Source organism: Ictalurus punctatus, chromosome 11 (genome assembly GCF_001660625.3).
Source record: "Ictalurus punctatus breed USDA103 chromosome 11, Coco_2.0, whole genome shotgun sequence".
In the NCBI taxonomy this organism is placed as follows: Eukaryota; Metazoa; Chordata; class Actinopteri; order Siluriformes; family Ictaluridae; genus Ictalurus; species Ictalurus punctatus.
In genome coordinates this window covers 24,816,968-24,830,701 of record NC_030426.2, presented here as the reverse complement: position 1 = coordinate 24,830,701, position 13,734 = coordinate 24,816,968, and the positions used below count along the sequence as shown (strand labels likewise).

The 13,734-nt window shown below is 40.1% G+C and overlaps 2 protein-coding genes across 2 annotated transcripts; both read left to right on the top strand.

Moving 5' to 3' along the window:
* The first annotated feature begins 4,683 nt into the window (after positions 1-4,683).
* Positions 4,684-7,745, top strand: LOC128628720 (circumsporozoite protein). Its single transcript, XM_053683766.1, has 4 exons — positions 4,684-5,148; positions 5,285-5,389; positions 5,623-5,654; positions 5,765-7,745. Exons 1-4 carry the CDS (start codon positions 4,995-4,997, stop codon positions 6,365-6,367), a joined length of 894 nt encoding a protein of 297 aa, XP_053539741.1. The 5' UTR covers positions 4,684-4,994; the 3' UTR covers positions 6,368-7,745.
* A 1,612-nt stretch (positions 7,746-9,357) lies between these two features.
* LOC108271656 (CMRF35-like molecule 9) lies at positions 9,358-12,079 on the top strand. Its single transcript, XM_017479371.3, has 2 exons — positions 9,358-9,617; positions 11,697-12,079. Exons 1-2 carry the CDS (start codon positions 9,512-9,514, stop codon positions 12,077-12,079), a joined length of 489 nt encoding a protein of 162 aa, XP_017334860.3. The 5' UTR covers positions 9,358-9,511.
* The last annotated feature ends 1,655 nt before the right edge of the window (positions 12,080-13,734 follow it).

Genomic DNA, 13,734 nt, shown 5'->3' with positions numbered 1-13,734 from the left:
GGTATAACATTGTATAAATAGAGAATAACATTTGATTAATTCATTACAGTGGCGCCGCTCAAAGCCTGGGATATATTAGGCACCAAGTAAACATTCAGTTCACTCTGACAGACTGCTCAGAGTGCCCACGCTGACCCCAGATGAAAGCACCTACAATGGCCATGTGAGCATGAGAACGGGAGAAGGTGGCCTGGTCTGATGAATCTCGTTATGTTTTACATCATGTGGACGGCCGTGTGTGTGTATATCACTTAGTGTCAAATTGTGCGTAGACACTGCCGTGGTTCAGATTCCTTCCTGCATGCCCCTGTTTTTAAACAGACTTTATGTTTATGCACATACACTATTTCCACTTTTTGGACAACTTGTGGTGCAGTGAAGTGATGAATCCTCTGCAAGTCTCAATACAACAGCCTTCACAAATTAGCGTGATGTTTGAATTCGTCGGAAACGGAGTGTCGATCTTTTCTCACGCACTTCACACACAAATTTGTGAGAAATGAGCTTTCTCACGGTGGCAGAAGGAGAAGTGGGCATTGCTTCAATTTATGGTTAAGACATTGGATTAAGACACAGAGCGGGACGGAGACAGTAAACAGTGTTTAAGATCTTTAGTGTGCATGAACTGATCTGTGTGCATGAACTCAGGATGAAGATCCTCCTCATCTTCACCCTCTGTCTGATCTCAGGTAAAGAAATGCACTTCAGAATAATCCTCACTGTCAGCAGCAGTGTTACAGGAAGGAAGGTTTTGCTCAGATGGATGTTTGGTGTTTTGTTAGATGGAGGAGACTCCAAGGAAGTAACAGGATATTCAGGAGGAGGAGTCCTTATCAAGTGCAAGTATGATACAGAATACACACAAAAACAAAAATATTTCTGTAAGGGTTCAGGGCCATCCTGTTCTGACCAAATAAAGTCAGGAGCTAAAAACGAGTGGATAAATTCAGGAAGATTCTCACTGTTTGATGACCCCAAATCAGCAGAGTTCAGTGTGATGATCAGAGAGCTCACTGTACAGGACTCTGGGACGTACCAGTGTGGAGTTGATTTCCCCTCGGTGATAGACATTTACACACCGGTGGAACTGAAGGTAAAGAAAGGTGAGTCTCCCATCACTGCCTTCTGTTTATCTTGCTGGATATTCAGCATCAGTAGTATTTGCTGCATTGACAGGACAGTAGGAAGTGATCAAATTGTTATATAATGCTATTTACACTCTCTGAGCACTTTATTAGGAACACCCGTACACCTATTAATTCATGCAATTATCTAATCAGCCAATCGTATAGTAGCAGTGCAATGCATATAGTCATGCAGATACGGGCCAGCAGCTTCGGGTAATGTTCACACAAACCATCAGAATCGGGGATTAATATGATCTCAGTGATTTTGACTGTGACGTGGTTGTTGGTGCCAGATGGGCTGGTTTGAGTATTTCTATAACTGCCCCCTAGAGTTTACTCAGAACGGTGCAATAAAGAAAAAACATCCAGTGAGCAGCAGTTCTGCAGACGGAAACACCTTGTTGATGAGAGAGGTCAACAGACAATGGCCAGACTGGTTTGAGATGACAGAAAGACTACAGTAATTCAAATAACCGTGTTGAGCAGAGTTCCACTCCTGTCAGCCAAGAACAGAGAGCACTGTTAAATGCTCAATTCTGATTAGTCAAAATGTGTTACCTAATTTTCTACAATAGTAGCTCTGACATTAATACTGACCCAAGGCAAATTGCAAGTTTCATTTCGATAGTTACGTCTATATCTCACTCAGTCGATAGTTTGTCACAGGGTGCTATGGTGGATGTTCTAACCCAAAAAATAAAGAGTTTAAAAAAAACTTCTGTAACAAAGATCTATAATCACTGATATGGTGAATCTTTCTGTAAGGAGAGAGAGAGAAAAAGGAGAGGCTGGTGAGGGACTGTCTGTTCCTAGTCCTAACAGGAATTAAATTGTGTAATGGATGTTCCCCAATATTAATTATACAGTTCTACAGTTCCCAGCAGCCACTGCAGCACACTGCATCATCATCACATGACCACCTGCACCTGATTTTCATTCACTTAACGAGCACCTATGTGTATATAGCCACAGCTTGCACTACACTCCTAGTCTTGCGTTTGTGTTTCGTTGCTGTCGTTTCTGTTCATGGTCTTTGTTACTGTTTGATTCTTGCCTTAGTGTTTTGCTTCCTGTTCGTAGTTCTTTTTTTGTGTTTTGTTGAAAACTGAAAATTTGCACTTGCATCCGTCTCCAAATCGTGACAGAACGCAAGACCTCAACATGGATGCAGCAGAATTTTTCAGAGTCCAAGAGGCCCTATATGAAAGGGAAAAGCTGAGGTGGGAGAAGGAGGGAAAATTCTCCCTAATTCAAGTCAACGGGAATGGCTCGATATGATGTACTCCATCATGGGGTATGTCAAGGCGAAGCCTTCCAACCAGGCTGGAACCATCTCCCACCCTCTCTCTCCCACTGTGGATCTAGTCCAGCCTGCTGTATCAACAGAGTACGTTGTTCAGCCTCCTTGCTTGTCTGAGGATGCTGCTCAGCATCCCTGTTCAGCTGGAGATGTTGCTCCGCCTCCCGGTGCTGCCAAGAGCTCCACTTTTCTTTCCTGCTCTGCCTCAGACGTCACTACGCCAGGCTACACTTCGGACATTGCTCTGCCTTGCTGGTCGGCTGAGGACGTAGCTCCGCCTTCCTGCTCGGCTGAGGACGTCGCTCTTTTTCTTTGTTTAGTGTAGTGTGTCACTCTGCCTTCCTGCTCCACGAAGGACATCGCTCCCCCCTCTGGCCCCGTGGAGAACTTCGCTCCCTCCTCTGGCCTCGTGGAGAACTTTGCTCCTCCCTCTGGCCTCGCAGAAAGCATCGCTTCCCCTTCTAGCTCTCTCGTTAACGTCGCTCCCCCCTCGGGGTCCACCTTGAGCTTTGTTCCCCTTGCCGGCTGCGTGGTGGCTATCGCTCCACGCCCAAGCCAGGCTGGGTATAATGTGTCATCTCTGTGGTACAGAAGAGACCGTCCCACGTCTATACGTACCCCAGTGAGCACGCCAAGCGTCCTCTTTATGGTCCTCTGAGAAATGACCTTCAATGGAACTTTGGAACACTTGGGGACCTCTGGTCTGGGTATCCAGGACCCTCTCCCGGGCTGGGAGGGGGACCTGCATAAGAGGGGTTCTGTCATGGATATCCCAGAAGGGACTCTGGACTACAGTTTCCAACAGCCACTGCACCACACAGCATCATCACATGACCACCTGATTCCCATTCACCGAGCACCTATGTGTGTTTAGCCACAGTTTGCTCTGCACTGTCTTTGTGTTGTTTCTGGCGTTTCTGTTCATGGCCTTTGATTATGTTTGATTCTTGCCTTAGTGTTTTGCTTCCTGTTTGTAGTTCTTGTTTTGTTTTGGTATTCATTAAAACTGAAAATCTGCACTTGCATCCGTCTCCGCCTACAAATCGTGACAGTAACTATAAAGGGTTGATCAAAAGTGTGATGTGTTTTTCTTGGAATATGATGAATAAAATACTTTATTCCATACAGTTATTGGAAAATAATCTACTTTGGGGTTGATTTATTTGTTATAACAGCACACCCTTGAGAATTTGATTAATTACTTATATACACATATCTTGTAAGCATGATTTGAACTTGCTTTTAACAGGGTCCTCGGTCTCTAGAGAAGTGACTGCATATGCCGGGACAAGAAGCAACATCAAGTGTAGCTATGACGATGAGTACAAAGAGAAACCCAAATCTTTCTGTAAGATGGGAACACACCAGTGGTGTTTTAATGAAATAACAACAAAACTAAACAGTGAATGGTCACATGATGGCAGATTCTCAATTCATGACAACAGAAGTGCAGGATTCTTCAGTGTGTTTATCAGAGAGCTGATTACGGGGGACACTGGAACATACGCGTGTGCTGTTGTTGTGTCTGATGAAACGGAGTTCTACACTGTACTGACGCTGAACGTAACACAAGGTGAGTCGCTAATAAAATGCTGTGATCCTGTTTAAGCACGAACCTATAACTGCAAGTTTTACGAATCAGAGTTATAGTGTAGATCAATTTCATACTAGTTTTGCTATGGAATGATTTGAATGGGTCTGTGTTCTTTATTTATCGTTTGCTCCATCAGTTTAATCTGCTCTGATCGTCTCTAATAATGCAATATCACTCAAACAGAATGTATTATATTCCTGACACTTAACATGTTGATTTGTTAAATATGAGATGATGCATGTATCATATATAATCTGATCTGATTGGTTGTGATTTGCAGATCTGTCCAATGAGAAGTCCATTAGTAAGACTGTGCATGTAGGAGGAGATTTGACTGTCAGCTGTAAATACCCACAATCCCACAGGAATGACAATAAGTTTCTCTGCAAAAGGTCTGCACGTGCTGCTTGTTCTTATAGTGCAACTGTTAAAGAAAGTAGAAAATATGTAAAGGAGGGGAAATTCTCCTTGTATGATGACAGAGAAACACAAATGTTGACTGTGAGTATTAGAAATGTAACTGAGCAGGACTCTGGTGAATACTGGTGTGGAGCTGAAGCAGCCTGGAAATCTGATCATGGATACAAGGTTTATTTCACACAGATCGACCTGACAGTTACTGGTGAGTTTGTATGAGTAAAGCTGCTATTCTGTAATTTCAGACCATTCTGACAGCTTGATTTATCTTAGAATGTATTTTATATTCTTGCTCTATTGGAAGAGAGGTTTTGCTTCTTATTGAAATACATTTGCTTACTTCAAGCATTTATTCATCAACAGAAAAAGAAAATGAATTCATTCATCTTCACAGAGTCACATCCTCATTGACACTTAACAGTAATGTAGTGTAGCCATTCCACTTCTCAGCATGTTTGTGGGAGTGGGAGAAAACCAGAGAATATTTTGTCACTTAACACCAAATTTTTACTCTCAACACTTTTATACATAAGAGCCCTGTACTGCTTTCAGGCATATGCTGGATCTACATACGACTCCTTTATCATCCAAACTATCTATATGTTTCTGTGCTTTAGATCCACGTGTCCCTGTTTCAGCATCAGTGCCAACAAAATATTCATTATCATCTTTACCAACATTATTGTCTATGCCAACTTCTCTTAAAAGAGGTGATTATACTTTCTTGCACCTCACACCCACAGTCTAACTACATGACTATGATGTGACTATGATGATCAGGTTTTTCTGAATGATCAGTGTGTAGTTTAATGTGATCGTCTGACTGATCTCGTATTTCTCTTCCAGGATTTCCAGCTTTCACTGTGATCACTGTGTCTGTAATTCTGCTGCTGCTTCTGACTGGAGTCATATTCCTCATTGTGATTCTACATAAGAGACGCAGGACACAAAGTACACACACACACACACACACACACACACACACACACACACACACACACACACCACCATAGAAAATGAGGCTGGACTGCTACGTGACTGATTCTCCTCCCAGTTAGTGTTATAGTCATATAATCAATAACACGTCAGACTCACGTCAAAAGGGTTTCAGTCATACATGTGGTGTCTGTACTTATAAAGATTAAAGTAACACTTGTTCTTTTACTTCCCTCATCTTCCTGCAGGTCCAGGAACAATGACTCCAACTTACAGAGAGGTGAGTACAAATTAACAGTAAAACAACTCATTGACTCCATTAATTAATGACAAAACATTTCAAGTTTTTACAACTTCTAAAACTTCTCTTTTTTATTATTATAATTTCAGACAAATGGAGATTATGAAAATGACCCAAATGTGCTCCATTTCCAGTCAAGACAAATGACCAACCAATCAGATTCGGTCTATGAAAGTCTGAACCCCGACACCAACCAATCAGATTCGGTTTACCAAAGTCTGAACCCCAACACCAACCAATCAGATTCAGTCTATCAAAGTCTGAACCCCAACACCAACCAATCAGATTCAGTCTATCAAAGTCTGAACCCCAACACCAACCAATCAGATTCAGTCTACCAAAGTCTGAACCCCAACAACAACCAATCAGATTCAGTCTATCAAAGTCTGAACCCCAACACCAACCAATCAGATTCGGCCTACCAAAGTCTGAACCCCAACACCAACCAATCAGATTCACTCTACCAAAGTCTGAACCCCAACACCAACCAATCAGATTCGGTTTACCAAAGTCTGAACCCCAACACCAACCAATCAGATTCAGTCTATCAAAGTCTGAACCCCAACACCAACCAATCAGATTCGGCCTACCAAAGTCTGAACCCCAACACCAACCAATCAGATTCACTCTACCAAAGTCTGAACCCCAACACCAACCAATCAGATTCGGTCTACCAAAGTCTCAAGTGTTAAACCGACCAGCTGGACACAGTTGGAGTCAGAAATTGCCCTCTAACCAATGAGATTGTTGCTGCCAGATTCTCTATTAAACTGGACTGGCCTCTCATTTGAAAATTATTCTAGTTTCAAACTAAATTGTGGAATAACCTGTCAAGATCAGATAATGTAAATGAATAGTTTTTCAAAAAGCCAGTTTATCGCTGTTCAGAAGTTTGCTATATGCTTGGAAACCAGCACATGGAAGTGCTGAGAGCCTTCATCCTCATCCTGAAATGTGGTCAAATAAAGTGTATAAAAGATGCCATTTCATATGTTAGATATCATGTGTTCTGTGATTAACTGATGCTGAAAGTTTGTGGTTGTGAGTTTGTTTTGAGAGTCAGGATTTGAGTTGTTCACAAAATTACACACACCTCCTTCAAGTTACATTTCTGATGTGTAATGATTTTCATAACCTCCATGACACAGGGTTAGAGGTTAGTTAGAAGTTTCAGCTCAATAGCCACGCTCAACAATCAACAGTGAACATTTTTTATTATTTATTGTTATTTTTATCATGAATCATCATTTATCATTCCCTACTTTAATCACTTTTAATCATTTTATATAATAATTTTCCATATTAATGCTGTAATGATGCATTTGCCTCCTAATGTTTTTAGAACTTTGGGTTGAGTAAGCTTAGCCACACACTGATTTTTACTGATTTACTGATTTACTTATAATAACTGTGTTTGTTATGTGTTGCTCAGCAGATTATCATTTCTAGACATGGGTGTGTTTGAGTTCCCAGGCACAGAGAGTTTGTAAGTGTTAGTGGATGCTGCTGATTTGGATGATGAGACCATGAAAGGGTCATGTCTTTGTATTTGGAACTTCAGTAAAATCCATCTCCGTCTGTATGTTTTATGTCTTCAGACTAAAAAGGCGGAGATCATCCCATTATTTAACTTTCCACTCACAAAAATATATTTTGATATTTAAAATTGTAATTAAATTCAAGTTGGCACTATATACACTTTATATGTCGACTTGTTTTTGAGTTATTATTAGTTATTTTAATTAAACACATTAAATTCATGTGACCAGTCAAACAGGTTAATAACTATAAGAAAATCAATAATACATACAAACTTATGTAATGGTGATAATTTAGATAATGCTGGCTTCTTGGTTGTGTTATTCACTAATGTGACTAAAATTACTTCTAACATCTGTTGTGAGTTGTAAACATGTGTATGTGTATTTACTTTTGTATATGCTCAAGAAATGTCCTTTAAATAAAATAAACAAATAAAAATAAATAAAATGACTTCCTGGACTTTTAGATTCACTGACGAGGGCCACTCGAGTATCATCTAGACCGATCACATACCGCACTCTCATCCGGGTATCTTTGTTGTACATTGTTGTTTCAGAGGCCGGTGATTCCTGAAGTAAACCGGTGGTTGTCTGTCTGTTGTTTTCTCTTCTTTCCTCCACACTGTTTGCAGGAGCTGTATTTCAAGCTGGATTTAATTTTAGCTAGTGTAAAATGATGGATGGATTGATGATTGTGCTTTTCCTTAAGTCCTTCATGAGCTATGTCGCTGTTCTGCTCGGTGTTCAGTGTGAGAGACAGGATGGGAATTTCGATTTTTGGAGTTTTATATGGGGTTTTATGTTTGTAATAACGTCCACATGCGAGTGTCGGTCCTGTTTGGAAAATTAAACCCGATTCTGAAAATAATTTAAGTCGTGTGTCCTTTTTTTTGTGTGTTTTTTTTAATATTATTTTTTAATTATAAGTGGTATTTATATTTGTGAAAGCGTGATGATTTGAGTGTCTAATTTATTTTGTGCAGGAGTGCTGGTTTACTGTTCTCCCTGCTTCAAGACTCCGGGATCAATCTGTGCACCGCAGGAATGTAGGTTTTTTATCCTAGTGCAAATCAGAAAATATGAATTTAATTGCCAGAGATGTACTATGCATCTTATGAATTTCTTCATAAGAAGTTCAAGCTGGTGGAGGCAGTGTGGTGCTCTGGGTAATGTTCTGCTGGGAAACCTTGTGTCCTGGTGTTCATGTGGATGTTACGTATACACATATCACCAACATAAACACTGTTGCAGACGATGTACACCCTTTCATGGCAAAGGTATTCCCTAACGTCAGTGGCCTCTTTCAGCAGGATAATACGCCCTGACACACTGCAAACCTTGCTCAGGAACAGTTTGAGGAACATGACAAAGTTCATGATGTTGACCTGGCCTCCAAATTCCCCAGATCTCAATCCAGACAAGCAAGTCTGATCCATAGAAGTAATCTTTGGGGATAAATGAAGATTCATATGCATTCAAAGAATTTAGATTTTTTTTTTTTTTACTTATTTGGTTCATTTATAATAATACTGTATACGTACAAATGTGTCACAGTGTCAAATTGTGCGTAGACACTGCCGTGGTTCAGATTCCTTCCTGCATGCCCCTGTTTTTAAACAGACTTTATGTTTATGCACATACACTATTTCCACTTTTTGGACAACTTGTGGTGCAGTGAAGTGATGAATCCTCTGCAAGTCTCAATACAACAGCCTTCACAACTTAGCGTGATGTTTGAATTCGTCGGAAACGGAGTGTCGATCTTTTCTCACGCACTTCACACAGAAATTTGCTGAGATGAGCTTTCTCACAGTGGCAGAAGGGGAAGTGGGCATTGCTTCAATTTATGGTTAAGACATTGGATTAAGACACAGAGCGGGACGGAGACAGTTAACAGTGTTTAAGATCTTTAGTGTGCATGAACTGATCTGTGTGCATGAACTCAGGATGAAGATCCTCCTCATCTTCACCCTCTGTCTGATCTCAGGTAAAGAAATGCACTTCAGAATAATCCTCACTATCAGCAGCAGTGTTACATGAAGGAAGGTTTTGCTCAGATGGATGTTTGGTGTTTTGTTAGATGGAGGAGCCTCCAAGGAAGTAACAGGATATTCAGGAGGAGGAGTCCTTATCAAGTGCAATTATGATGCAAAATACACAGAAAACCAAAAATATTTCTGTAAGGGTTTAACAGTAGGCTGTTCTTATCAAATAACGTCAGAAGCTAAAAACAAGTGGATAAATTCAGGAAGATTCTCACTGTTTGATGACACCAAATCAGCAGAGTTCAGTGTGATGATCAGAGAGCTCACTGTACAGGACTCTGGGACGTACCAGTGTGGAGTTGATATACCCTCGTTGATAGACATTTACACACCGGTGGAACTGAAGGTAAAGAAAGGTGAGTCTCCCACCGCTGCCTTCTGTTTATTTTCATATAATACATTTAGCATCAGTAGAATTAGCTACACTGTATAATATCCATTTATCTTCTATACCATGGGATCACGGGGGAACCTGGAGCCTTTCCCAGGGAGCATCGGGGACAAGGCGGGGTACACCCTGGACAGGGTGCCAATCCATCGCAGGGCACAATCACATACACACTCACACACCCACTCATACACTACGGACACTTTGGACACGCCAATCACCCTACCATGCATGTGTTTGGACTGGGGAAGGAAACCCCCACAACACGGGGAGAACATGCAAACTCCGCATACACAGGACATGCTAACCACTAAGCCACCGTGTGCCCACTGTATAATATATATATATGCGTGTGTATATTGTATATTTATACAAGATCACTGTTTAATCCTCAATTCTAATTGGTCAGAATGTGTTAACTCATTTTCTCTAACAGCAGCTCTGACATGAATGTTTGTGGCGAGACAAATCAGATTAAGTTTAGATTAATTCACGTGTACTATGCTCAAATTTCTATAGTCATTTCTCTAACCCACTCATCATTCTACATAATATAAGCCTAATAATAAGCATGTTTTTTTTTTTTTTTTTTTTTTTTTTTTTTTTAAAGCATCATAATTGATATGGTGAATTTTTCTGTAAATGTTTTTTTTTTTTTAATGTCAATGGAATGAGTCTCCAGTGTAAGCGCTTTATAACAGTTGGAGGTAAAGCTGTAGCTTTAAATTTGCACAGGAGCTTACGCTGTGTGGTTTCTCGGAGTAACTCCTAGCTATGCTAAGTGTTCACTTAGTTGATCAAATCTCGTAAAACATGTAGGCGGGGCTATAAACTACTTGCTTTTGAAAGGACTTAATATTAAAAATCTGGCAAAATGTTTAAGACAGTGTCTCCATGTACGCATTTATAATCTGTACGTGACTACCTTTGACTATATACGTAAATGGGTGGATGTCGTATCAGGGAATAGTGTTCGGTCATTTTTTCCAAGTTCAGTTGACTTTGATATCGACCCAATAAATTTCCTCACGATATATGCATTTTACAGGAATTATTTGTTGACATAGGGGCATGATGGTGAGGTGTCCACAAACTTTTGGCCATATAGAGTAGCTTGGTAAAGTTATCCAGTCACTCTTTTTGAATTTTTTACCCCTTAGTTCCATCCATCCATCCATCTCCTATACCACTTATCCTCTTCAGGGTCACGGGGAACCTGGAGCCTACCCCAGGGAACCTCGGGCACAAGGCCGGGTCCACCCTGGACCGGGCCCCTTAGTTCCAGTGAAGGGAAATTATAATGCTACAGCATGCAAAGATATCATCAATTGTGCCTAATTGTAAAACTTTTTCGCAACAGTTTGGGGAAGACACACATATGGGTATGATGGTCAGGTGTCCAGAAACTTTTGTGCATACACAGTAGTGTACAAAATGTCCGATTTATACTCGAGTGCAGTGGATGTAAAAGTCTACACACCCCTGTTAAAATGTCAGGTTTTTGTGATGTAAAAAAAAATAAATGAAACCAAGATAAATCATGTCAGGACTTTTTCTACCTAAAGTTAAAACACATTTATACACACAATGCACCTAGACCCTATTTGTCTCACTTCCAAAAATCGAATCACTTCACATGCTGGTTACAATGATAACGCCATAAAAATCCTACGAACATTCAACCGCTCCTTCTTGAGATATCTTGTAGCACTCTGTACCAAGAATCTTATACAAATGGCCAGGCGACCCAAAAACATAAACATAAACATACAGAAGTACACGCACAAAATTAATGTGGGATTTTCCTTCCAAACACATGGAACAGCTGTAGGTAGTAAATGTTTTGTTTTCCACACAAATAGATTCATCACACACCTTTTAGAGATGAACTCGGCGTCTTCATTTGACTCCGTCTACACCCATATATCCTAAATTCTCCTAGATTCAACTTCAGCGTTGATTATTTTCCTATAACAGCACACTCCTAAGTGTTCTATTGCTGACTTGCGTACATTGTAAGCATGATTTTTATTTTCGTGTTTAACAGGTGTTGTGGGAGCTAGAGACGTGACTGCATATGCAGGGGCGAGAAGCAACATCAAGTGTAGATATGAGGACGGGTACAAATACAAGAAGAAATCTTTCTGTAAGATGGAGCCAGATCGGTGGGGTTTTAAACATATAAGTACACATCCAAACAGTGAATGGTCACATGATGGCAGATTCTCAATTCATGACAACAGAAGTGCAGGATTCTTCAGTGTGTTTCTCAGAGAGCTGATTACGGAGGATGCTGGAACATACGCGTGTGCTGTTGTTTTGGAGGATGAAACGGAGATCTACACTGTACTGACGCTGAATGTAACAGAAGGTGAGCTGCTGATACAATGCTATGATCCTGTTTATACATGTAACTTTAGGTTTTACTAATCACATGTAACATAGTGATCAGTTTTACACTAGTTTATGTTTTGATGGAGTTATACTATATAAAGTCACCGTGTTGATTTGTCAGAATGTTGTATGATGAACGTATTATATATATATATATATATATATATATATATATATATATATATATATATATATATATATATATATATATATATATAATAATCTGATCTGATTGGTTGTGATTTGCAGATCTGTCCTATGAGAAGTCCATCAGTAAGACTGTCCATGTAGGAGGAGATTTGACGGTCGGCTGTAAATACCCAGAATTCCTAAGGAATGCCTCAAAGTTTCTCTGCAAGAGGCCTAGATTGGCTGCTTGTTTATATAATACAACTGTTCTAGAAAGTAGAAAGTATGTAAACGAGGGGAAATTCTCCCTGTATGATGACCGAGAAAGACAGATGTTCACTGTGAGTATCAAACATGCGACTGAGCAGGACTCCGAGGAATACTGGTGTGGAGCTGAAGTAGACTGGAAATCTGATCATGGATACAAGGTTTATTTCACACGGATCGACCTGACCGTTTCTGGTGAGTCATGATGAGCGGTTCAAGATGTTGGGCTACTGATCGGAAGGTCGTGAGTTCAAATCGTCACTGTTGGGCCCTCGAGCAAGGCCCTTAACAGCTCAGATATTTAAATATATGTCACTCTGGAAATGGGCGTCTGCCAAATGTAATAAATATGAGTGACGCTGACATTCTGAAATTTCAAGCACACATTACATGAACCATTTTGGTAGTTTGATAGCAGAATCAAACTAAAATTTATTAGTATAAAATAATGTAAGATAATTTAAGGTTATTAGGCATATTTCTGGATACATTTGAAACGGTCTTGTTCTACTGGGAGATACCTTTTGGTTATTAATGAAATAGATTTGCTTGTTTTTAAGCATTTATTCGCCTTTAGAATATTTCAAGATCGAAATGAGTACATTATGTCAGCTTAAAAATCTTAGAATTGTATTTCTAGACACACAGAAAGCACCATCGAAATATCTTACACAATATCTCTCTCTATGGGAATGTTCTCATGGTTCCTGTCCTAAAACATGTACACATTCAACACACATCCAGAACCTGTACTGTTTTTACACATACACTCGATACACACATAGCACAATGTAGTCACTTATAATCTAAGAAAATGAATGGCCTACACTGACTTCTCCTCCAACAAGACACTATACACATCACAGCTATAGTCCAAAGAAATGGCTTTGATGAATATGATCACATGTCTTGCAGTGTTCTGTATGTAATTTCATTATGGCTGGATCACTGCTCATACGTCTCTCTTCCAGGATTTCCAGTTTCCTCTGTGATTGCTGTGTGTTTAAGTCTGCTGGTGCTCCTGATTGGAATCCCATGCCTCATTGTGATGCTCCAAAAGAGATGCAAGTACACACACACACACACACACACCACCCACATATATGAGTAATATCATCTCATGTGTGTACCTGCATACTAAGATGTACAGTATCCTGTCCTGGATGAGTGTATCCTGAGTGTTTACTTGCTGGGAATTGCTAGCTTGGAGTGTTGTGTAATTGCTAGCTTAGCTTGTTAGTTTACATGCTGTATTGTCGAAGATAGCTAGACCGTTGTTGTTCTGTCAACTCAGA